The 26,152-nt window shown below is 33.4% G+C and overlaps 1 protein-coding gene across 3 annotated transcripts in view; it reads left to right on the forward strand.

The window, feature by feature from the left end:
- The first annotated feature begins 1,636 nt into the window (after positions 1–1,636).
- Positions 1,637–26,152, forward strand: part of LOC149777711 (properdin-like) — an 84,018-nt gene continuing 59,502 nt past the window's right edge. For 2 of the 3 annotated variants that reach the window (XM_089938763.1, XM_089938765.1), the window contains exons 1-8: positions 1,637–1,753; positions 3,324–3,365; positions 4,693–4,775; positions 5,005–5,073; positions 9,663–9,843; positions 10,344–10,472; positions 11,567–11,737; positions 19,275–19,460. In XM_089938763.1, coding sequence (XP_089794889.1) covers positions 1,726–1,753; positions 3,324–3,365; positions 4,693–4,775; positions 5,005–5,073; positions 9,663–9,843; positions 10,344–10,472; positions 11,567–11,737; positions 19,275–19,460 — 889 coding nt within the window. In that variant the 5' untranslated portion in view covers positions 1,637–1,725. The remainder of the gene's footprint in view (positions 1,754–3,323; positions 3,366–4,692; positions 4,776–5,004; positions 5,074–9,662; positions 9,844–10,343; positions 10,473–11,566; positions 11,738–19,274; positions 19,461–26,152) is intronic. The other variant, XM_089938764.1, reaches the window with a different exon arrangement.

Consider the following 26,152-nt stretch of genomic DNA (forward strand, 5'->3'; position numbering starts at 1 on the left):
CTTCTCGGGATTAAGGCATACCATAAAGCATTAGATTTTCTCAACACGAAAACGCCTGTTGTTGTTCAAGATTTTGTACATTCACCTAAAATCGTGCTTCTGTTTTCTTTAAATGTCTCAATCAGCTTTTGTTTGTAGATATCCTTAAATGTGACATATTAATCCTTATTCCTATTGCGCTAGTAAATATCTGTATTTATTAAGACAGTCCAATTATCGGCCTTCCGACGCTAATGGATATCTCGTGACATTTGCAGTATTCTCATTCCCTAGATTAGCGTGTTGACGTTTGAAGATGTGTCGATCTAAAAAGAAATATAATCGTGTAGTATCAGATACGAATGGTTTGAGGTAAAATACATATTGCATTTTTTCCTAAAATAAATGCTACTAATTTTCACAAGCTTGTCATAAATAGGTCTGTAAATAAACTAAGGCAATTATATATAAACTTTATATAAGATAATCTTTATTAAACCTGTGACTTATTGGCCAACAAGTGTGTTTACCCCACCCCAGAGTCGAGCTATCAAACTTCTTTTGACGTTAGGAATCCGGTATAAAGTACACGTGGGAATTGACGTGTAACTGGTTGGATACAAATATATTTGGTTGAAATTTATCACAAAACATACCTGGCAAAGCACACAAAACATACGTGGCCAGGTAATTTTATCATTAAGAGATTTTGTCTCAGTTGGAAAGTCGTGCACTAACCCTTATTCTGCAGAATTTCATGTACCAAAAAACAGAATGCAATTGCTAACGCTTAAAAAAGATTTTTTTAAATGGTGATTCTTATATCTTCGCGGACTGCAAAAATATCTTTTACTAGCCAGTTGAGGTAGTCAGCCCCTTTGATTTGTGTGACGTTTGTCACTGACTGCAGAGCAAAAATAATGGGTATAATCGGTCAAGCCAGCCACTTATTTCTCTAATCCCTGAAATATTATTTCATTAAGGTCAGGTTCTCTGTCTCATGACACTAATATCCATACCTTTGCAATAATCCACTGATTGTTAGAAACATCAACAGCATAATCCCAACCTTTCCTGCCACCACCACAATAATAATCTTCATATGCAAAAGTAACACATTATTTTACACTACTTTAATACAATCATCACATTTCCTACCCATGCTGTTGTGGAATTATTATTATTATTATTATTATTATTATCAACATTAATAGTTGTTGTTATTGTTTTCTTACACACTCACAGCGGCCCAGCGCGTTATTAATTTTTTAAAACGTTATATAGACAGAAAGTAATTTTAAAGCGATGAAATAAAACGTGAAATTCAATATCATATAAAAGTTTATTTCCAAATCACCTGCTCACAGGTGCCCCGCGCCTAAATCCAGGGCGCCCCGCCAAAATGATCTATATCGGGCACTGCGTTTGCTGAGGTTGTTACTGCATGTGTTGCAGTTATAGCTACTACATGCTAAGCCAGTGCTCTTACCTGCATTACTGCTACTATTATAATATGTACGGCATCCATTTATATAAGCTCAATAAACTGTTTTAGTTTGGATGATAATAATTACAAAAATAAATATAGCGCTATACAGTAGTTAGACAACGTGATTCATTATCTAAAGGAAGTCAAATACGTGTGCCCTTTCCCTTGATTTGGAGACCTATTACTAAGAGTATTGGTGCGTAAATTCACGATAAGATGTATATGTGAAGTCTTGGCTTAAGTATCAAAATACAGAAATGGGGAACACGGAAACCTGTATGACTTGTAAGCATGAATTTAATTTCTGAATGCGCACCTGATATGATCAAGTCTGTTTTTGTCTTTCTTTTTTCGTGTTACATATATTTATTTTTGTCAAAAGAAATCTGTTACGTGTCCTAGCATTTACATACACACTTAAGCTGTGATATGCAACCTCATCAAAAATACATGCTTACATTTCAGGCATAAACAGTTAAATGTTAATATACTTTTCGTGTATGTGTGCAAACTAGGGAAATGCCAACAGAGTGTCAGAATTGTACGTCATAAATGAAGATTTACCATACGCTTTACGCAAGCTTCTGATCCACAGTATGGATTTTTCATATCTATTACGTAACCGATGCATAAGAAAGTATTATTTGTCCGGAACGAAAAACGTTAATTGAAGTTAAAATTATGCATTGGGATTACTCAAGCAACATTCAAACAACAAAATACTCAACGCAAATTCCTCAAAATATGATGCAGAGTGAACTATTAGGTTTCTCATTTTCAGTGTAAACTATATATATATCGTTCAAACACATACAGTTTTCAGAGTTCAGCAATTCAGACCTAAAACCTAATGGCAATATAAATCATCAAGATTTAATGCTGAATATAGCTTGAGTAAAGTTGCAAAGGTAAAAATGTTTAAAATAAAACATATGCGTTTTCTTAAGATTAACTGTAACATATAAAAGCACATTGATAATAATCACTATTTATCATTAATTAAAACTTTAATTTTCTTTCGTTCATAATGAAGGCTATATGATAATTACAGCAACGACCTTTCCGACTGGAGACTGGAGTTAAGAAAGTTGTACACGTAGCATGGTCTATCAGTACAAATCGTTCTGTTTTGCGGACACTATCTTCACCATTGCACGTTTAAAGACGTATATGTCTCACAGTTAACTTGTCACGTGATTATTGTCTAGTCATGTTCAAGTGGTGGTGGAAATGAACTATGTTTTGCCAGTTTGTATGTATCATGCTCAAAACTGAAGGTCATTTAATGACATATAGCAGTTACTTGATGAAAGATATAAATAGCTACCAGCCGTATTCTTTACTTTAAAACGCAATCAGACTCTCATATCATGTATTTCTAAGTAACCAATGCTAACTTGATCTTAAATAATATTTTGCTATAAATTACGTTATATAGGAATATTATGTTTTTTTATGATTAAGATATACAAATGCATGCATTATGAACTGTTTTCTCCAAACTAATCATTATCTATAACAATAGTATTAACTGCAATTTAAAAGTATCTTTATAAGAAAAAGAAAAAAGCTAGCAATTAATAATATATACCTAGCTCTAATTACTTGCAGTTTCTTTTGTCACTTGCAACCAAAAGCACATTTCGACGAGAAAATAAAGATATTTTTATTTTTTATGCGATGTACCTTTCTACATGCAATACTATGCAGAGGTAAAGTGCTGTATTTCGCAAATTACATATTAATTTAACGTAAGACAGGATGGAGTTTTCGATGTAGTATAATGGTTATAACATCAAAGTCCTGATAATAAAGTTCGACGGGTATTTAATGTTCCTCCATTTTGAATCTGCAGGCATTGCTGTTTTACTGTTATTTGCTGTTCTTGAAGGATGTGGTAAGTTTATTCATCGTGATTTTATTTCATCTAGTATAATTGAAAGTGTTTACGGGAAGACATTGTGTTTCCATCTTCTTGAGAAATGAACTACATCATCAGATTACATATTTGTTCAACGTATCTCTTACTTTCCTAGTATAGAATAAATAGGTTTCTACAAAATATGTGTGGCCAACTGTTTAAGCATTTTCTTGGTCTGTTTTTCATCCCCATAACCATATGAAAATATAAAGATCCACTGGAGTGTTAGTTGTATGAACGGGTTTTTATAAATGTTTGCTTCTCAGTATGGTTTAAGAAGACTAAGACAGAAATGCAAATGAAAGTTTTATCATTCATAAAACGATACGTGTTCAAAGATATCTCTGCATCATAGTAGAAACAAATCGCCAAAGTTAGATGAATAAATAGTTCTATAGTAGGACAATCCTTCTGAATTTCAAATTAATTCCTGCTTTCTAAATCAGATCTAAATGCGAATGATCAAACACAAACGTCAACATTATATGTATATATTAGCTTCTGAATAATATAATTAAATCTTTAATTGTTAACACAGTCTTTCCATATGAATGACAGGTGTCAATCAGATCTCCCCAGATACTTGATATTGATTATTTCCAACCAGGCATATGCATTTGGGTGTGATACTTTGTGAAACCAATTAGAAAACGCTTAATCCGAATAATTTTATAAGTTGGTGTCTGCATGTCTTGTGTTCCATGAGCTTCAAATTTGTTTCTTGATTATATGTTTTTTATCGATTCTTTCCAACATAGCGCATTTACTCAGAAATGCAAACCAGAAATTCGATACAATAAAAAACATTCACCAGTATGGGTCTCAATCCAAACCAAATGGGTGTAATTTGATTACATTTACAGTGCATTCATGGGGAAAATTAGGAAATTTGATGACGTTTGAAACAAAGTACCTTTTCCGGTTTCTTTTGAATACGCCTTGTCAACAAACATTTCCCACTGGCATAATTATTTGACGTATATGAAAAAAACAACTACTAGCCATACAGTGATATTATCTATCTATCTATCTATCTATCTATCTATCTATATATCTATATATATATATATATATATATATATATATATATATATATATATATATATATATATATATATATATATAATTTATTAGTGAATGTAACTTTAGCTAAAATACATAAATGACAGCGGATGATTTATTTCCGGAATATATATATATATATATATATATATATATATATATATATATATATATATATATATATATATATATAAAATTGTTAATTTAAATAATTTATAAAAGAAGTTTGATTTATATATAGATGCAGGCCTGAGCTGTTTTAAGTGCTCAGCTATTTCAAATGCTGCAGACTGTGACGATATAGTACAGTGTGGATCGGGTCAGGTAGGTTTTGACTGTACATCAGAACTTTACAATTCCGTAACATATCCGATCTTAAAAATAGCCTGGATTTAATTTAAACGTACTTTTTAAATAATCATGCAGTCTGAATTTTTATCGCTTTACTCTTGCGCAAAAAGCGAGATAACTCTGATTACGTTATTTATAGCTGACTATCATATGATGTATTCCAGGACAACACATTTAATGTTGATCAGTATTTTTTTTTCAGAGCTGCTTCATACGACGAAATAATACGTCATCCGGCATCGTATACACGCTTGGTTGTGAAAACAATGAGGTAAAAATAGAATAATGAAAAAAAAAATTTTTGGCAGCAATTCTAAAAATAATTATGATTATAGTGTAAATTAAACTTCGATATGTTCAACTTAATGAAAGTTAAATTTTTCAAACTTTCTCCCTTTGCATTCTCACAAAAATACACATATATATGTATTCATCTATCCCTGTGCATTGCTATGAGATTATATGTCTTACAAAAATACTTTAGAAAAGATTGTTGTCATTTCTTGAATGTCTAAATTGTTACATTGCCAAAACATTAATCGCATTCTAAAACACATTGTCACAATCTCACATCATATATCGCAATAGCGTTCATGCAACGTTCTGTATTCAAAGAAACTGAAACCTTGAAACATTTCACACATGATAAGATATTCTTGTGGATAACTGGTCATACGTGAGACAAATATTTAAGACGACTTGAATGCACACATTGAGCAGCTTTTGTTGCAACTAAAATAATTAAAAATACATGATGACAAATGAATGCTCATTTTAAACACTTATAATCCGGACGCCATATATTATCTTGATCCCAGAAATGTTTCGATATTACAATGCATGTCTGCTGTCTAGATATTCATCTGATTTGCTGATTGTGATGCCAAGGAAATCATATTTTCAAGAAACACAATCGAATATAATCAAATACTTAGACTTTCGTAGACATTATGAATAACTGCCTGTGCATAATAACATAACTGTAAATGTTAGCTATGCAACCCAGACATAGTAAAAGAAAGTCTATCCGTACATCCGATCGTACAAACATGAGTATTGCAACGACGAGATGCAATTTATCACACGTAAATCCGAATGTAATCATACAAAATCAGGAACTCAGTACAGTTGGTCCCAATTCATTCTGTTGTTCAACCATAAGTAATTAACTTACAAAAGTATAAATTGTTTCTCAACGGTTGGTAGCAACTGATACTCAACGGTTGATAACATATAATATGTTTGATAAAATATAAGAATACAAATTACCATTATCAAATGTCCATATTTAAGCGGTGAATAACGAATTGGGCTATGTTTTGAATATTAATATAATATCAATAAAAAGATGAAATATGTGTCACACTAAAGAATATATTACGTTATCTCTGATCTGCATAATTTTGGCTCTCCTTACATGCCAGTTAAAACACATTGTTTAATGTAACTACGTTGTAAAGTTAGGTCCTATACGACTTAAAAATTTAACTTGAACGTGCTTGAGTGTATTGATTAACATACGTTCCAACACTTTGAAATAAAACATAGACAGGCGCTATTTGCCATCAATTCATGAAGTCACTTCTGAAATTACTATCTCCAGAGCTTCAAAAGGGGTTACAATTTAACCAGTTTATTGTTTGATCACCTGCAAAAATTAAATCACCTGAAGTATGGCCAGTTAGCGTAAAAATGTTTACATTAACAACCAGCATCACATACACAAGGGTATTTGAAAGGTTATGAATCTCGTATAATACATTTTGTATTTATTTGAACTTGTGAATAAACTTAATGTCAATCGATAGACAAGTGCTGTATAATATCTGCAACTGTACGGGAGGGTGTCTTTCACATATAAATAGATGCGTGTGACTTAACGGAAGTATATGACAACGTCATTAGATGTTGGAGAGGGAGAACAATTCTGATACAGTGGAAAGGGAACAATGTATAAACGAGTTGATTAAACATAAGTAAGAGAAATTTATCATCATGTATTAATTGTAAAAAAAATTCTGAATGTATCAGCCAGGTCTTTACAAAAATTCATTGAAACAGTTTGGGATTTTGTGCACTCTTAGATATGTTTATCACCTAAAAAGACATATGCGTCAAGGGGTGGGGACAGTTGCGTATGTCTATTTGTGTACGAAAAATAACACGTGAAGATGAAGCTATAGTTCTAAGCATAACATTTTAAAGATTCATCGGAGTTGTAACTGAAAACATGCTCTGCAAACAATAAATACGACTAGTAAAATAAAAGTTAACTCACAGCTGCAACATAGAAATCTCGAATAGAACAACATTATTTCAAATATTCTATTTTCTCTGGAAAATTAATGTATTTTTCGGACAAAATTCGAATCTTAAACGGAAATCTGAATGTGGTTTGATGGAAATCGGCTTTGAAGTCATTAACGTGAAATATACCTGTCCTAAACTTTTTTACTTCGCTTTTGAATATGACGCATAAACACAAAGACAAAACTTAGGATTTCCTGATAGCAGGGCCTGATAAATCCCCTTGCATTCTTAATCAAATAACCTAGACTATGTTTACTCAGTCCTGCACTCGGCATTAGGTCTAAACGCCTTTTGGTCTTGATTGTCTGTCGAATGATCTTCATAATGTTGAATGGGATCTTCTTCTAGTCTGAGGATTTCGTCACAAGCACTCGACCAGGTCCGTCAACAACTAGTTGTAAAACAATGGTGTATTGTGAACACACACACACACACACACACACACACACACTGATACAAAAGAATGAGCGCATGACTCAATTCTAATGTGATATTTCATATGGACCTTTTTCCTTCAATATGTGATAAAAATGAAACCAATAAACGTAATAAATTATGTACTGAAGCATATAATGTAAGCATTTAGTCTACTCAATAGTATTTAGTCTACTCAATTTAGCCTACTCAATAGTATTTAGTCTACTCAATAGTATTTAGTCTACTCAATAGTATTTAGTCTAGTCAATAGTATTTAGTCTACTCATCTACTCAATAACATTTAGTCTACTCAAAAGTATTTATTCTACTCAATAGTATTTAGTCTACTCAATAGTATTTAGTCTAGTCAATAATATTTAGTCTACTCAATAACATTTAGTCTACTCAATAGTATTTAGTCTACTCAATAGTATTTAGTCTACTCAAATTAGTCTAGTCAGTAGTATTTAGTCTACTCAATTTAGTCTACTCAATAGTATTTAGTCTACTCAATAGTATTTAGCCTACTCAATAGTATTCGTATGAGAATATTTTAATGTCTTCATCATCCTTTATTGGAAATAGTATAATCAGCTTATTATTGGATATAAGGCAATATGATGCTTTAATATAATATATATGGATGACATACAGTTTGATCAATACAGTATATTATACTTCGTAGGGGCTTGACGAGCTGGGCATGATATCATTTTCGGTCTCTGCATAGGCGGATATTATCTCTATTAGCTATTACTACTTCTTTCCTATCCTTTTAGCATGTATCTCATGTTGGTTGAACGGCAATATAACTTGCTGGACAAGAACAACACTTCATGATGGTATCATCCACTGTACTTTATGTTTTAATGGCTATGTTGTCAGAGTCATTAAGTTGCGACCACGTCACTGCTGGAGTTGTTGTTCTCGGGTTCAAATTATTTACATTATCAAGCAATTTTTTTCTCCTTTTCCTTTAGATATATCATATTATTAGCGACAGCATCGATATTCCATTCTATCATGAGAGGAAGGGAATATTAATAAAGTGTTCCTGTTACATATATTTGATTTAATTTATATTTGATTAATTTGATTGTTTGTGGGTTTTGGGGTCTTTTCATTTTCTTTACTTGTCAATGTAATGTAATTTTGTTTACTAGGAATTTGATATTTTCCAGAAAATTCAGTTTGGCCTGAGTTTTCCTGAGATGCCTAATAATAGAAACACTTGTTTATAGTTTTGACTTAGTTCCTGGTCTTGACTGAGGGTCAAGTAAACAACGTTTTCTAGGAGTAAAATGATTGGTTCTTATCAATAACATACAGAAGCTATGTGACTTTTACATGTAAACATGATCACGTCATCCTCTATTTCGCAATTAGGCATTTCAGAAATTGCGAAATACTTAGTATTAATAGTGATGTTTAGAGAGAGAGAGAGATCTCAGAGTCCGGGCTTTTAAACACTTGATGTCAAGTTGTTTTCTTATGTTGTAACCAGTATTGAAGATTTTGAGTTTTTAGTTATATGTTAATTTTCTTCAGATTATTTGGATTAATTCATTTCTCTGGAAATAGTATTGTATTCATACGGAACTCTTGAACAATTTCTTTGAAAATTTTATTTGGATTTCCAAGACCGGAGGCTTAATTATTATGTTTCTACAAGGAACTGTAGACGTCAACACAATACAGGTTACAGCATACGTCGTCGCCTTCCATTTTGGATTCTTAGTCGGGACTAGAACTTGGAATCATTAGTACATTTCAATATTAGTACTTCAAAAAAAATACCGGTACACTGAATACTCGAACGATTGGCATTATCTATTTCACATCCAATACAAAGCTATTACAGTTTGACATATCATACTTTACGTTAATGTGTCCGATAAAATACCTGATGTAACAAAATCACAAGGAAGGTTATATTCGTGGGTCATGAAATATGTTATATACAGTACGAAATTACTTCAAATTTCTTTTGCGAAAACACAATTTCTTTATTTGTTTTGAAAGGAAAAATGTCTGAAATAATGTTTACATGTTTCTATTTTTTTATAATAAAACTTAGGATGAATGGCGGTTTAAGGACAAATGATTGATATAAGATGATACTTTTTTAAACAGAGGTGCCTGTCATCACAGTCATTTTCATTGGTTGGCAGGAAAATAGAGATTAGGGGCACGCAGTCATTTTCATTCGTTGGCAGGAAAATAGAGATTAGGGGCACGCAGGACTGTTTTCAATGCTGCTCAACACATGGATGCAATAAACATTTCTGCGAGATGCCAACGGTTCATGTCGGAGGTAAATGATTCTGCATTCCAAACAGTGTTGTTTACATAGAAGCATGAATTTGTGAATTTAATATTGGCATGTTCATGATTAGTTTACTTTCGTAATTGTTGCTTCGTTAATGAAAACTATATATGAAATAAGAAAATGCCATTAAATGTCTCCCGTCGTCAAAACCGAAACTGATATTCATTTACCCTCATATATCGTATCAAACACGGTTTATGCTAAAACTATTGTCTTAATTGAACATGTAACCATGATTGTTAAGAATGCAATTCTTGTGCAGTCATATATGGTCTAATCTAACAACGAACTTCAGTATAAATATTTTACAAACGTATAAACACGGACAATTCACACATAGTACTATGAAAATGTTATACCTGACAATTTTCATTGGTAATGAAAATGCATAGTCAGTGTCTGAAAACTTAAATAAGCCACTATTATTTGTACCAATCTTTAATCTTCGCAGAAACGGATCATCTTCATGGTTTCTGTTTTATCAGGTACAAGTGATATGGGTTGTACGGATACGCTGACTGAGTGTGCTGTGTTGCAGAGATTGGAAAATATTTGTGCAAATGTTAGCCTGGCCAAAACAACGTGTAAAAGCTATTGTGGTTTATGCAGTCTTGGTTAGTGCATTTATGATATCGTAGAAATATAAGCTGTTACTAATATGATTTTCTTGCTCATTGTTGACGACTAATTAAAGGCAAACAAACACTTACATCTTAAACCTTAAAACGGTTTAACATTAACTTAATACACTAGCGCAAGTAAACATTCATTTAGATACATGACATCAGCGTTTCATTCTTATGGTATACTTTCTTAGGAGAAATAGCTAGCCATTATGTACTGACGATATATGTTCAACTTGGGCTCACTTGGGCTCCAAACTTAAAACATTTTTTACACCTAGGTGCTATGCTTGGATCTGTTTAAAGTTTTGTGTTCCGTTTGTATAGTTCATTTTGAAAACTAAAACTATATCAGTTAGTTTATATTACAAATTTAGAGCGTGCAGATTTCTTTATAACATGAGGATGGATATCAAATACTGTATTTTAATGCCTGGAAATGTACCCATGAAAGTAATCACCTTTATTTAAATCTGCTTAAACTATAAACACGAATCATTCAACTGTAGCTTGAATGGCATATATGAAACAATAAACTGTGACACAAAACATTACTTTATACAAATATTAAGATTAAAATTCATGATGTGCCAATAATTATCGAGCGCCCTAAATTAGGAGTCAAGATTTGTTGAAACATTTATTCATAAATAAAATCGACTAAACATTACGAACACTTACTTATTTGCATTAAAATTATTTTATCAATGCTATAATTTCGTTTTTTAAAGGATGAAAAATCAAATATTATAATCAAATATAATTCTATAAATAAATCTTTAAAAAAACTGCGACTCAGTATATTATTATAATGCATCCACTGGATAAATGCAACTAAAACCATATTTAGAGAAATGACCTTTGAAAGCATCATGAATGTCTTGAAATATTTGTGTTTATGCATATGCTTATGAATGTATTTGATTATTTTCATTTGTGGCTGAGGAATTATAGTTCTTGTATATATATATATATATATATATATATATATATATATATATATATATATATATATATATATATATATAAAATTAATAATTATTATCACGTACACTTTACACGATGTTAATAACTTTTATTATAAGTTGACGGTGGTTGGAGCACCTGGTCAAGCTGGACTACTTGTAGCACTACTTGTGGCCTTGGGTTTGAATCAGCCTACAGAACATGTTCAAACCCGTACCCATCCAACGGCGGAGCTCCTTGTCCTGGAAATGCTACTCTACACATGTCATGCTTCTTGCGATCATGTCCAGGTCAGAAAAATAATGAAACATTTATTCTTAAGACAAACTTAAGACGCCAGATATATATCTTAGTACCACAAGTTTAATCAGATTTGTATACAATTTTGTTAATAACGTTCAAACAGACATTACACCAAGTTCTCGTGTCCTTGAATCAGTAGTAAGCGCCCTAGGGCATGATAAGGAAACTATATGTAGCTGTAGAGAAATTTACAAATATCATTCTGTCAAATTCCAACTAGGTCGTTTCCTTCATAAATTGGATAAATATGCAATGAAACCAATTCATATGTACTAAATAATGCTACAAGTGTAGATGCTACGTCCGAATACTAAATATTTGCACAGCGTACGATATATATCACACATTTTACTTAATGATAAGTGATGTATCAATTTTGTGAGCAGGTTTCCTCCGTGTATTACAACTCTTTGGTAGTAACAAAGGGATTACTGTCACAGGATTGACTAAAGTGCTTATGATTTGTGACGGGGTTATGATTGGTGACATGGCAAGGATCTAGTTTCAAACACACTCAGCTGATTGGCAAAATAAATTAAACGAAAACGTAACAAAACCACCACTATAGTCTCACATCAGTAGGTGAGTGAAAGTGGGCCTTGCCTCACCCGTGTCCTTATGACAATGACAGCGCGATTAATATATAAGTATCTAAGTAAGAAGTATGTCATGGTGATATAAATATAACTATACGAAATACGCTACTTAAATATACTAGAATATTTTGTAAAATAGACAAAAAAAGACTTGGAAAGAACAATAAGAAACATATGTTACTTAAAGGCTTTTTAATAACTTGGAACAAACAAAGGTAAAAGTATAAAGTCAGAATTAATTTGCAGTATCAAAAGAGAGAATGTATATTTACATTGTCAACTGGAGGGGGCATTAACCAAATAAAAAGAGGCAAACTTCAGCTTTGGGACAATTAAACCTAGTATTTGAAAAATTACCCCCAGTTGCAAATAAAGCCACATCAATAGTTGTAATAATATCGGTATACTGCTAATATAATTAGGGTTGTTTTAAGTGATGGTGGATGGTGAGGCGCTCTACAATCAAGAATCAAAGACGATTTGTCCATTTGAAAAATTTAAAGAGTTTGAACAAATTATGATAGTTACATGTTTGACGGAGAATGAAAGCAACATTGCCAACATGCATTATTTGTGCAGTATGTCGGTTGTTTAAAGATGAGTTAAAATTTTTATATATTCTTCCTATTACGTTTACTGTCATTTAGTGTTTGATTACTTGCATTGTTATCAAAGTTCTCATCAAAACATGTGGCTGAATCAAAGATATGTAACGTTCGGTTTTATGTAAACTACAGTATCCTCAGCATCGAATAATATAAACATGTATGTTAATTGCATCAAAAATATTTTGTCTTATTTTATGTGTTTCTAAGTTGGCATATCTTATTAAAATATATGAAGATCGGATAACATAGGCTAGATATTTTCTCAGTTAGCCCTTATCTTGGGCATGCTTACAAGGATCACAGGTGTACAGTCTGATCCAACGCTCAAACATTTAAACTCTTTTGGTTCCTCCGATTTGTTAACTTACAATTAGGACAACATTTTATACGGTCACTCTCTAGCTCCCCGCTCTTTAACTGCAACCCATCGCTTTACACATAGTAAAGAAATCATATTCAAGAATTATTGATCACTACGTGACAAGCAAATAGTAATGTAGATAATTTCACGGCAAATGCAACATATCATTTAATTATGCAATACCAATCTTTCAAAACATAATAGTTTGAATCATGCACAACAATAATATTCGTGGAACCCCATGCACCTGAATACACTGTATTTGCTAGATCATTAAGTAAACTTCCGCTACCAAACTTCCGCTACCAAACTTCCGCTTCCGCTACCAAACTTCCGCAACCAAAATATTATATAAATATAATTTCAACAGTCCATCTTGTGGAGTACCGTGGCTCTTTCATGTTGTTCTGTCTGAGAGCATTTTCGGTTCGCCAATATTGGTTTTAGTCACTCATTTAGGTCAGCATTGCCAGTATAATGACGGCGAAATTGAAACCAATTTAACTAAAAGACCCATCCGATATATTTAGATCAGGAAGAGAAGTTGTTATTTCATACCTTGGAAAAGTGTTAACATCACTGAGATTGTAATGTCATAATATGTATGTGACGTAAAAAGATGATATGCTTGTATAGAGTAAAACTGGTTTAGTTTGTATGTGACATAAATGTGAGCGTATTGTCTATCAATGATGTAATCTGGATTAATGTGATTTCATAATGAATTGTATTCGCCTTTATTCAAGACAATCTTCTCCCCAAATTTGGGCTACATTGTTTTCATTTAACTTCACCCTAATTGCATAATAATACAAGTTGAAGTAGGCTGAATGACCAAGGCTATCATTTTGCTTGAAAAGTGAAATCAAAGGAAACAACATAAATCTATTAAAATCATCAATATGTTTTGACACTGTCAAACCATGTATGGTAAATCTCAAGCATAATATGCTTTCTTTGTTAGTTAGTTTTACTTTATTTTTTATTTTATCAAATTCTATTGTAATGTAACATGGAAACTTGGACTTGACCATGTCCAAAACTGAGTTTCTGTTTGACCCAAATTGATCGATTTTTGTTTTGTTCTGAGTAAAAAACTAATACATTGCATACATTATATGGGATTAAAATCAGAATTAGTATTGACGGAAATACATATACTTATTTGGGTCTTTATGTAGGTTTGGAATTTCCTAAATAGTCCAGGTTATGCTTTGAATTTTGCAAACGTCATGATCATTTTAAAAGCTTATTTTCCATCAGGTAAAGTTGTTGGATTCTTAGCAATTGCTGATTGTGATCTGAGGTCAAATAGAAAACTATATAATCTTGTAACTGAACGGTTTGTTTAATTGTCCTTTGATAATAATAATAATAATAATAATAATAATGAGGACTTTGCATAGCGCCTAATCTTTAGAAGCTCTAATCGGTTTGCAACATTAGACAACACCTATAAGATTAAAAACGTATAATGATATGATTACAAAAACAAACACCATACAAATAGAAAACATAAAAAAAATTATTAGGTCTTTAAGTTTGTTTTTGCAGTCGAAATAAGGCCCTGGTATGCAAAAGAACGCTGTCCATATGACTTTGTTTTCATAGTGTGAATAATGAGTATACGATTGTCAGAAGAGGAGCGTAAGTATCTTCCTGGTATGTACACATGGGTGAGGTCGGATAGGTATGTTGGACTAGAGTCCGACAGTGAAACGTAGCACAGAGAACAAATTTTGTGTTTGATTCTGGATCAAATGGATAACCAGTGTAGGGTACAGAGCAGCGGGGAGGTATGCTCTGATTGTGGTATTCTAAGTATGATTCGAGCAGCTGTGGTTTGAACTTTTTGAAGTTTCTGGAGTAGATATTGAAATGAACCAGACATAATTGAGTTACATTAGTCCAGTCTTGAAAGTACTAATGAACACACAAGTGTTTTAGTGGCATCAACTGAAAGATATTTGCGAAGTGAGCTGATGCGTCTCAGCTCAAGATATGCAGCCTTGCATATGTTCATGATATGTTGGTGCAATGTGAGAGTACTGTCCAAAGTAACACCTAGGTTTCGTACTGATTGTGTGAATTTAATGTTGGTGTTGCTGATGTTTATTGTTTTAGGTAAAGGATGTGAATGAGAAAGTCTTTATGTTGTGATCAGAATGGCCTTTGTTTTGCCATCATTCATCTGCAGCTTGTTACATGTCATCCATGATTTCACATCAGAAATACACCTCCCTACACCTTGGATGGTAGCATCAACATCAGTTGGGTGGCCAGATTTGTATATTTGGGTGTCATCAGCATACAATTGGTAAGATACTGGATGATGATTTATGACACTTGAGAGCGATTGAGTGTATAGAATGAAGAGAACAGGTCCAAGAACAGACCCCTTTGTAACACCACAACATAGATCAACTGGGCTTGAGTATATTCCATTTGCAGATACAATTTGCGTCCTGTTGACAAAGTAGAACTTGAACCACAGTAAGGCTGTATCGTGAATGCTAAATACATGCTGGAGACGGTAAAGTAATATATCATGGTCTATTGTGTCAAATGCTGCAGACAAATCAAGGAGGGTGATGACTGTAATCTTTCCGCTATCCAAAGCAGAGAGAATGTCATTAACTACATTTAGAAGAGTAGTTTCAGTACTGTGGCAAGGGCGATATGCAGATTATACATTGCTAAAGAGACTGTTTGAATTCAGATGTGATACAATCTGGGATAGAACAACCTTTTCTGAGATGTTTGATATGAATGGGAGATTAGAAACTGGGCGGTAGTTCTTTATATAGTTATGGTCTAGTGTTGGTTTCTTCAGCAGAGGCTTTACAATGGCAGTTTTGAAAAATGATGGGAATTCCCCTGATGAGAGAGATGTATTAATAACATTAATTAGTGAAGGCAATACTGGATCTAAGCACTCAAGCAGCAGTGATATTGGAATTGGATCAAGTTCACATGACTTTGGTGCACTCTTCATCAGGATTGTACGTACGAAATCCATAGAGACAGGTTAAAATGCTGCTAATGGTTGCCGCTCAGATTCTGTATCCCAACTGTATGGTGACGACGAGTCAATTGAAATTGTGGTGTCAAGCTTACCTCTAATGGTTTGTACTTTGTCACGGAAGAAATTTGCAAACATGTCCGGAAGGTCGACTGGAGAGAAGGTAGTTGGAAGTGGTGTACATTTGTTCCTTGACATTAGCTTGTTAGTAATCTTGAAGAGCTCTTTGCAGCTGAAGCTTTCCATGATCTTAGTTGTGTAGTGGGCTGATTTTGCTGCATGGATTATAATTGTGACATTCTTCTTAGCGGCTTCATATATTTGCTTATGAATAGTGAGTCTTCTGGAAAGCCAGAGCCTCTCAGGCGTACGGCGGTCTCTTTTAGCAGTGCGAAGCTGGTCTCTAACACTGTTATACCATGGAGGACACTCTTGAATTGATACTCTGCACTTTATAGCTGGGCATGTTTGTCGAGCAATGAACGTAGGCAGTTATCGAGTTGTTCTGCTGTAGGAGGTAAGCAAGTTGTTAGGTTTGCTTGGATGTCGTGCATTAGTTTGGTTCAATTTTTCATACGGAGGTTTCTCTTAGTAGCAGATAAAGGTGGAGGGTTAGGGAATGATACGTCAAGATGGCATATAATGCAGAGGTGATCTGATGCAAGGTCATGGGATACCAGGGAAGACCGTAGAATGTTATCATAAGGTCTATGAAAAATCCAGTCTAAAATGTGACCATGTTTATGGGTGGGTGTGTTAACTGACTGTTTGAAGTTGAAAACATTAATGGAATCTATGAGTTTTGGTGTATTTGAGTTTCCTGGACAGTCAAAGTGAAAGTTGAAATCTCCAAGAATAATCAGGTTGCCACCTATAAGGATAAGGAAACTGCTCCAAAAAAGAGAGTCGGCCAGGTTGTTTTTTCTACTAGGAGGAGGGCGGTATAGGCAGAAAAAATGGACTGACCTTTGCTCCAGTGTGAGTGTGGTTTGGACTAGTTCAAACGATGTGTGGTCGAAATTGAATGTTGTGGTGTGGTTAAGACGTTTGATCATGGAGTTCTTTGTGATGACAGCAGTTCCACCTCCGCGAGAGTTACGGGGGAACGACTTGATGGAGTAACTAGTGGGTGTTACATCCGCACAATTGGGCTCATCGCCTGATGTTTTTAGCCATGTTTCTGTCAGGAAAAAGACGTCAATATTCTGGTCGTTGAAAAAATTAACTATTTCTGTGCGCTTTTCCGGTGGTCTTACTGACTGGGCATTGAATAATGTAATACGCAGAGGTATCTTTTGGATAGTTGACACAAAGGTTGACGAATTAATAGGGAGTTGAATTAGGTTATCTAAATTAACGGTCGAATTTTTTAAAATTGTTGAGCCGAAATAGGGGAGATAACTGGAATTCTTCTTCCTGTTCTACGCCGGCCAGCTTTGAAACAACGTTTCTTTTTTCGCTTCTGTTTACATTTAGGTAATGATGAATGTAGTCCCAGTTAGTTTAGTCTAGAGTACAATGTAGTGTGGAGAGCCAAGGAGTGATGATTTAAAGCAATTAATGAGGGTCCATCGTAGCATAAACGGGTTGACTGGCGTGATGGCGGTTTGTTCAAAAACAGTGGAGCAAGACAGCTGAGAAAAAGTCTAATTGTTCTCATTTCCAAAACAGGGAGATAGAAACACATACGAATTGAACAGCCAATACATAATGAACACAATAACGTAGATGAAGACAGGCAACAAGCACAAATATCATTAAAACGGCACTAAAGACGGAACAGCTGCTTCAGGCCTGTTAAGCGATAGTGGCTATCTTGTTTTGTCTAAGACTAGCACATTTAAGGTGTCTTTTATGTTGTGTCCAGTATTTCATTTTGGGATGGAAAATGTATTATTTTCAAATTATTCAATTCAAGTGAATATCTTCCCTAGAAATACAAATGTGCTGTGATGAAATTCATGGATAGAAATAATCATTGGAATTTATTGTGAATTTAAACCTTGCAATGTATTTACTCTGACTCAACAAAAGACTGTTTACACGTAAACTACCACAGATACATCATCGCATTCATTGTTTTGAATTCTTTCTGGTCTTTTGCTGAATTGTATTGAGGACTTTAAATTACTATGACTTGTGTCTGTAATTTTTGGATCTTTTTCCGTAAGTTCTTTTTTCTTCTCATTTTCACTTTGTATTCCAGGAAAATAAAATATTTTTTAACATTTACAAAGATTGGTGTCGTTTACTCTTTCCTGGTACTCATTTTAAGAGCATATACTCATTACAATTGTTATATAATTTGATCTAGTTACTTATTTTCTCGAGATTTCCAGTAATCTATACCACTATGTGGACGAAGAATGTAAAACTGATTTCAGTGGTGAAATAAAACCAAATTACACTATTGTTTTAGTAACATACACTAATTCCGGTCACTGATTGACGCGGATAATTATCTTCCATCATAACAATGAAATAGTCTGATCAGACATTTCAATTGAACTGTTAAATTATTAGACATAATGAAACATTTCATATTTATCTGATATGTCATTATTCTGCATAATAGGGTATTCATAGAGACATATCTGTAAATAGGTTTGATGCAGTTAAAAAAGTCATTATCAGCGAAAGGTATTGATATTTTCTGGATAGAGCTACTTGAGAAATACATAATCTTTTCACTAATCTATGCAATATGCATATTTTGTCCGAATGCTACAGGTACTCATCAGTAAAGACACAAATATGATTGCTACTTGCAACACAACACTTGTAGATCAACATGGTACCTTTCAAGCGTTAGCAATATTGATATACTTATGAAAATGATTAATCTGGTGGACGGATTACATGCAATTCATCTAAGCGAACAACAAAACAGAATACATAACAATATGAGATTTTGATTCTGAGTCTGTCTTTTCTCAGATCACGGTGGCTGGTCTGCCTGGGAGGGATGGGGCCAGTGCAGCTCACAGTGTGGTGTAGGACTAACGAAAAGATATCGAAAGTGCGATAATCCGCCACCGACTCTCTATGGGCATTACTGTATTGGTGATCCATTTGAGTATGAGCTTTGTAATGGAACTAACTGTTTAGGATCTACTACTTCGAGTAAGTAGCACAATTTGCAACCATACTGCATTCAAAGAATGAATCCATGAATGTAATTTGTATAATACCAATGATTGTGACAAATATGCTAACACTGATTCTAAATGTTGATTTCTCTATCCTCCCGTTGAGCCATATATTATTATTATTATTATTATCATTATTGTTTTATTATTATTATTATTATTAGTATTATTATTATTATTATTAGTAGTAGTAGTAGTAGTAGTAGTAGTAGCAGTAGTAGCAGCAGAAGGGTGAACAGGTGAACAGACCACTTGCTGGAAGGTCCATATCTGAAAAATAAAGTTTCTTACGAAACGAAAAATGTAAGGTCAATAACGTCAAACCCAAGCGTCTAACTTACCGAGATTTTCTCTAATCGGGTTATTCTATCTTTGTCGTTTGTGCTTTTCTAAATTTTGTTTACTCACCGTGACACTTATTTGTGGTCGCAACTTTTCTGCTGCTGTCTTTTTATCCAAATATTTTATAAAGGCCTATACGATATCGTGATCGAGGATCATGCAAATTTATTGTTATAAATCCGCGTGGGATAGATTGTGCTTTTGAAAAGAAGTTTTTAAACATAATCATATCCATATCCCCACTACGTCAAGTCTGATGAATATTTTGCAGAGTATGTGCATCGACCCCATTAAACACAGATTTTCAAAATGAATTTTTTTATACAAATAATCATTTATACAAATAATCTTATATATAAATGTAGCAAAAAGAATTTGTGACACAACCTATCACCAAGAATTACGAGTCATCTCGTGATCGTGTAATCAGGAACTGTCGACTAAAATAACCAGTTGGTAATGTCACTAATACAGGTTATCTCATATTCAGTATCGGGTGGAATAAAATATATCTTTATCACAAATTCGTGTACGAATGTTTCTGGGGGTTAATAGAAGATGGTTTTGTGATCAATCATATTAATGGAGAAAAACTTAATAACTCTTTAGATAATTTACGACCCATTACACAGAGCCAAAATTTTAAATTTGGAAATACTGTCCGTAGTAGTAATATCGCCAGAGCAGCTGTATTTAAAAATGTAGAAACTGGTGAAAAAATAATATTTCATTCAATGAATGCAACTGGCAAATATTTTACTATTTACATGGCTTTGGTTCAGCGCTTCTCAAATAATATTACCAGATCTGCTTTCTCTAAGAAATATAAACAAAACGAAAGATTGTATTATTGTTGAAGGGAGATAGCTCTGTCAAGCTAAACCTCTCTTCGGCAGAGTTATTCAGTAGTTACCTTGCTTGTTGCTAAGTGATTGACCTCAAGAAAGGAGATAAATATGTTGCATCTCTTTATCCGGTAGAGCTTAAGATTTTTTTGTCGTCGCAACTAATTAATAACCATATGTGTGATAATTACTATCAGTGGAGTAATATAATTTTATAATAGTTCATATTAGTAGGAGGATATCTGCACTTTCTAACTTATCGACACAATCAAGGCAGAAATCAGGCCACACACACCCGCTTATAATCAATACATTTCAGTAATTTCTAGATCTTTCTTTAATTCAGAAACATGTGTATTTGTAACCAGACTTAGATAAAGGCAGAAATATATACACTATATCATTATTTTAATACGATGTGTTCTGGAACATAAGTAGGAAACCCAACATACTAACTTCATAAAGATTTCTGAAACATATATCAGTAAGAATAGAACACAGCGCAGTGGTAGCGCGGTTAATTCTCATACTCGAGTGTTGCCGTTTGAATCTCATGACTGGACTTCGACGGTGGCGTGGTGAGCGTGTTTTGTAATCTCCCCGAGGGTTGATATTATGTCAGTGTACATGAAATTGAAAACCTTAGACAACCCTCTGACTCTCTAAAATTTCGTTTCGTTTTCTAATTCGCTGGGGGGAGGGGGGGGCGTGTCTATGCAGTCTGGAGCCCTCCAAAAATAAACCGTAGCGTGATGTGAGCTCTCAATCTCACTTAAGGGTACACCACACAAAAACAATGAGAAAGAATGTCAGCCAAAAAGAAAAGCCTCGTGGGGTGTAAAGAAGACCATAAGAAAGCTCTCAAAAAGGACCGTATGGAAGGTCACAAAGGGTAATATGAACTGCCACGATCAATGATAACCGCTCATCATGCTTCGGTTTATTTTCTGTTACAAATTCCATTTTAACATATTATAATGAATTACGAATTTCTGCAATTAAAAATTAATAAAGACGGCATAAAAACTGAACTTGATCCAGAAAAAAAATATTTGTGAATTTGAAGGAACGAAATTGGAAGATAGATATACACAACCAGCGGAGTATAGATTTATAAAACAGATCCAACAGTGTATGTTCCAATCTTTGACTAAAGAAGTTAACAAAATTCGTATGTTTCTGAAACGTGGTTGAGAAATTGAGATCAGAATTAGCTAAGGAATACCAATAGAAAATAATTACGATAGGCACGTGCTTGAGGCAGTTGAATAAGTTTATGCTAGATAACAATTACAAAGTTATTAATGAATGTGAAAGTGAAAGTAGTAAAGGGGATTTTGAAAGTGAAAATAGTGAAAATGAAAGATATGGTCAATGTCGTGACTAGATTTATCCTTGACTTTGTCCAAAAATTTAATTTTATTATTATGTAATATTTTATTATTTCTATTTTTGATTACACTGTTGTGTACCTATTACCCCATTTCTTTATTTACGGAGAATCAGTACATTTCAGTAATTTCTAGATCTTTCTTTAATTCAGAAACATGTGTATTTGTAACCAGACTTAGATAAACGCAGAAATATATACACTATATCATTATTTTAATGATGCGTTCTGGAAAATAAATTCATGCCGTGGTTATTTGTAGGAAACCAAACATGCTAACTTCATACAGATTTATGAAACATATATCAGTAAGAATAGAACATAGCGCAGTGGTAGCGCGGCTGATTCTCATACTCGAGTGTTGCCGTTCGAATCTCATGACCGGACTTTGACGGTGGCGTGGTGAGCGTGTTTTGTACTCTCCCCGATGATTGATATTATGACGGTGTACATGAAATTGAAAAGCTTAGACAACCCTCTGACTATCTAAAATTTCGTTTCCTTTAGGAATTCGCTGCGGGGGGTGGGTGGGTGGGTGGGTGTCTATGCAGTCTGAGGCCCTCCAAAAATAAACCAAAGCGTGATGTGAGCTGTCAATCTCACTGAAGGGTATCCCACACAAAAACATTCAGAAAGAACGTCAGCCAATAAGAAAAGTCTCTTGGGGTGTAAAGAAGACCATTAGAAAGTTCTCAAAAAGGAGTGTATGGAAGGTCACAAAGGGTAATATGTGAAGTGTCACAATGAATGATAACCGCTTATCATGCTTCGGTTTATTTTCTGTTAAAAATTCCATCTAAATATATTATAATGAATTACGAATTTCTGCAATTAAAAATTAAAAAAAAGACGGCACAAAAATTGAACTTGATCCAGAAAAAACATATTTGTGAATTTGAAGGAACGAAATGGAAGATAGATATACAAAACCAGCGGAGTATAGATTTATAAAACAGATCCAACAATGTATGTTCCAATCTTTGGCTACTGTGAATGATACGGAAGTTACAAAATTCGTATCTCTCTCAAACGTGATTGAGAAATGAGATCAGAATTAGCTAAGGAATACCAAAGGAAAAAAATTACGATAGGCACGTGCGTGAGGCAGTTTAATAAGTTTATATTAGATAACAATTACAAAGTTATTAATGAATGTGAAAGTGAAAGTAGTAAAGGGGATTTTAAAAGTGAAAGTAGTGAAAATGAAAGATATGGTCAATGTCGTGACTAGATTTATCATTGACTTTGTCCAAAAAATAATTTTATTATTATGTAATATTTTATTATTTCTATTTTTGATTACACTGTCCTGTACCTATTACCCCATTTCTTTATTCTACGTACTATTTACGGAGAATCAGTAAAAAAATCATTCCGCTATAATCTCAAGAACGTGAAGTTTTATGATTTTACGTTGAGGTTTATATTAAGATTATTATTTCTTAAATCAAGTAAGTGGTCAGTAGGTTTGAAATTTATTCTTGATAATAACGGATTTATTCTTGATAATAACGGATTATGACAACTTAGATAAACAGGAAAAATAGGCTATTGTACGATAAAACATGCACGAGGTACTTGCGGTGTAAATGAATACAGAATATATCCTTGCTGGGCCTGATTGGATTTTTCAATATCAATTTGATAGCTGACATCAATTACGTCGCATACGAGATTAACTGCAAGCTATCAAATTGATATTGAAACATCAATTAGGCCCAGCAAGGACTCAATATCTGAAGTTATTTACACCGCAAGTACCTCGTGCATGTGTTAGGTACAATAGCTTTTTTCCATGTACTCTACAGTTTGTGGATAATCGTTATTATCATGAGATTTCAACATGCTTCTTCAGTTAATCTATAATAATCGAGAAATATTTCCTTATAAGTTTATTTTATATTATAGTGTTGTATTGCAATATCTGCCTTACTTATATGCTCAACACGTTTTTGATTAATATAGTCAAGGTCTGATACAACTTGATTTAAATGTTGTATTGTTCCAATGATTTTCTTTTTTAGATGGTCATTAGGATACTCCTGAATTTAATTTTAAATAGATTTACTAATGATGCAGACATGTTCATTTCTAATTTTATTAGTTAATGATTTGAATATTTTTTCATTAACAGCATAAAATCCTTCTACTGATCTTACCGTAGAAAAAGGATAGTGATGTTAAAGATAAGGGTTTAACGGAGATTCCTTTTCTCGATAATTTGGAATTCTTATATAAAACATTCATTTGTAAGGAATTCATTTAAGTTTTGTTCTGGTGGTTTTTATATTCGGGAGGAACCTCAAGCCTTCCTAAAACAGATCTCATTGATGATTCATAAATATCTACAACATCATCTTGTGAATGTATTTCTATCATAGCTTATAATGTTGGTTCAAGAACCGTTATAACTATTTTTGATTATAAACTGCGCTGGAATTCATCATTCATTGGTTCGATTTGATAATTACCTGTAGGAATTCCGACAACTTGCCAATAGGGAGTGCCATCATCTTTATTTTATTGGCAAATGCAACCGAATTATTTGCTGGTAATCCACCGAATGATTTTGATCTGATATACGGCCAGCTGTAATATACTTGTAATTGTGCTAGCTCTATTTATTTCGCTGGAATTGCAGTAGGAAAGTTAACAATAAATTCTAGATTAGTTGGACTCACTGATATAATCGTTGTTTTATAATTGTATTAACGCCATTCCTAATTCGTTCGGAGTTGACGTTATTTAAAGAGGATTTTCTAAATCAGGAGCGGATTCTATCAGAGTAATTATTTCTTTGTAAATTATAATCATCTCCGTGAACTCGAAATCTAATATTTTCCCATCACTAATAATTTGGAGTATGCTAACGTAGCTGCACATAGTCTTACTGTGTGCTCATGTAATTATGTGTTTGTACACGTTCATATTTTTTTTGCGATGATATTAAGAAGGCCAGCAATTGTTGTTGCAGCTGAAACACACATTGTTACAACTGTTGGTGCCATCACTAGCGATGGTGCTATTGTTAAGAATAAAACACCGGTTGCAGCAATAGCAGCAGACGCCGAATACACGATTATGTCAACAACAACTACATGTCTGCGATATTTCTTTTACTTTTAGTGTATATTCGTCAACGATATTTATTTTGTTTGCAATGCACGTGCTTGATTATATTTGTAATGTTGCGTTGCACGTTGAACGTTGATCGGAAGGTTCATTATATTTTAAGTAGATGGGAATTTGTCAACTCTTGTAACTAATTCAAGACACCAATGATATATCAAGCCAAGATTTTTTTTCCGGGTTCCACAATAAATGTTTCCTCGTCGTTTTGCTCCAACATCACTGACATAAATCCAGGAGATCCACCAAACGGAGTCAGTGGATAACGCCGTGAAATTGTGGTAGATATTGTAAATGTAACAACGCCAAGTACTGAGAGCCTGTATATATCAGTAACCTCAGCGCGATGTTTAATGGATTTTTTAAGTGGTTACCATAATGCTTGTCCAGACGATACTATATATACTACATTGTCGGTAAAAAAAAAATCATAGAGATCAATAACGATGGTTGGTGGTTTTCGTAAAAAGTCGTCAACTATCCCAATAATTCTTTTACGGAAACCTAAAAGTGTGTTGACATGAATAGTACAATCATTATTAACTGAAACTAACGAACATCAACGATAGCGTCATTATCTGATTCTGGTTCTCCAAAGCTGGTAATTTTATTATTAGACATATCGAGAGAACCAGTCATTGTATCACCGGATTTTTTTACTCGACCACGAATATTATCTAATATCGTTGACATAATAACACCGGGTTTAATTGTTCCATTATTATCAAACACAGCTATGCTATTTTCAGTTACTCCGTTAATTTTAACGATAATATATTTCAAGCAACGGTTGCTGGGTTTTAATTTTCCTTGCTTATCTTGAAATACAACCACTTCGTTTGGATCTTCATATGCAAGATTTAATAATTCAGATATTTCATCAATATTCTGTTTGCATATATTTTTATGAGTTATTTCGTCCGTATCTTGTTTTAGTTTAGATGAAGATCTTTCGTAAGT

The sequence above is a fragment of the Sinohyriopsis cumingii genome, chromosome 17, assembly GCF_028554795.1.
Source record: "Sinohyriopsis cumingii isolate HCF-2022 chromosome 17, ASM2855479v2, whole genome shotgun sequence".
In the NCBI taxonomy this organism is placed as follows: Eukaryota; Metazoa; Mollusca; class Bivalvia; order Unionida; family Unionidae; genus Sinohyriopsis; species Sinohyriopsis cumingii.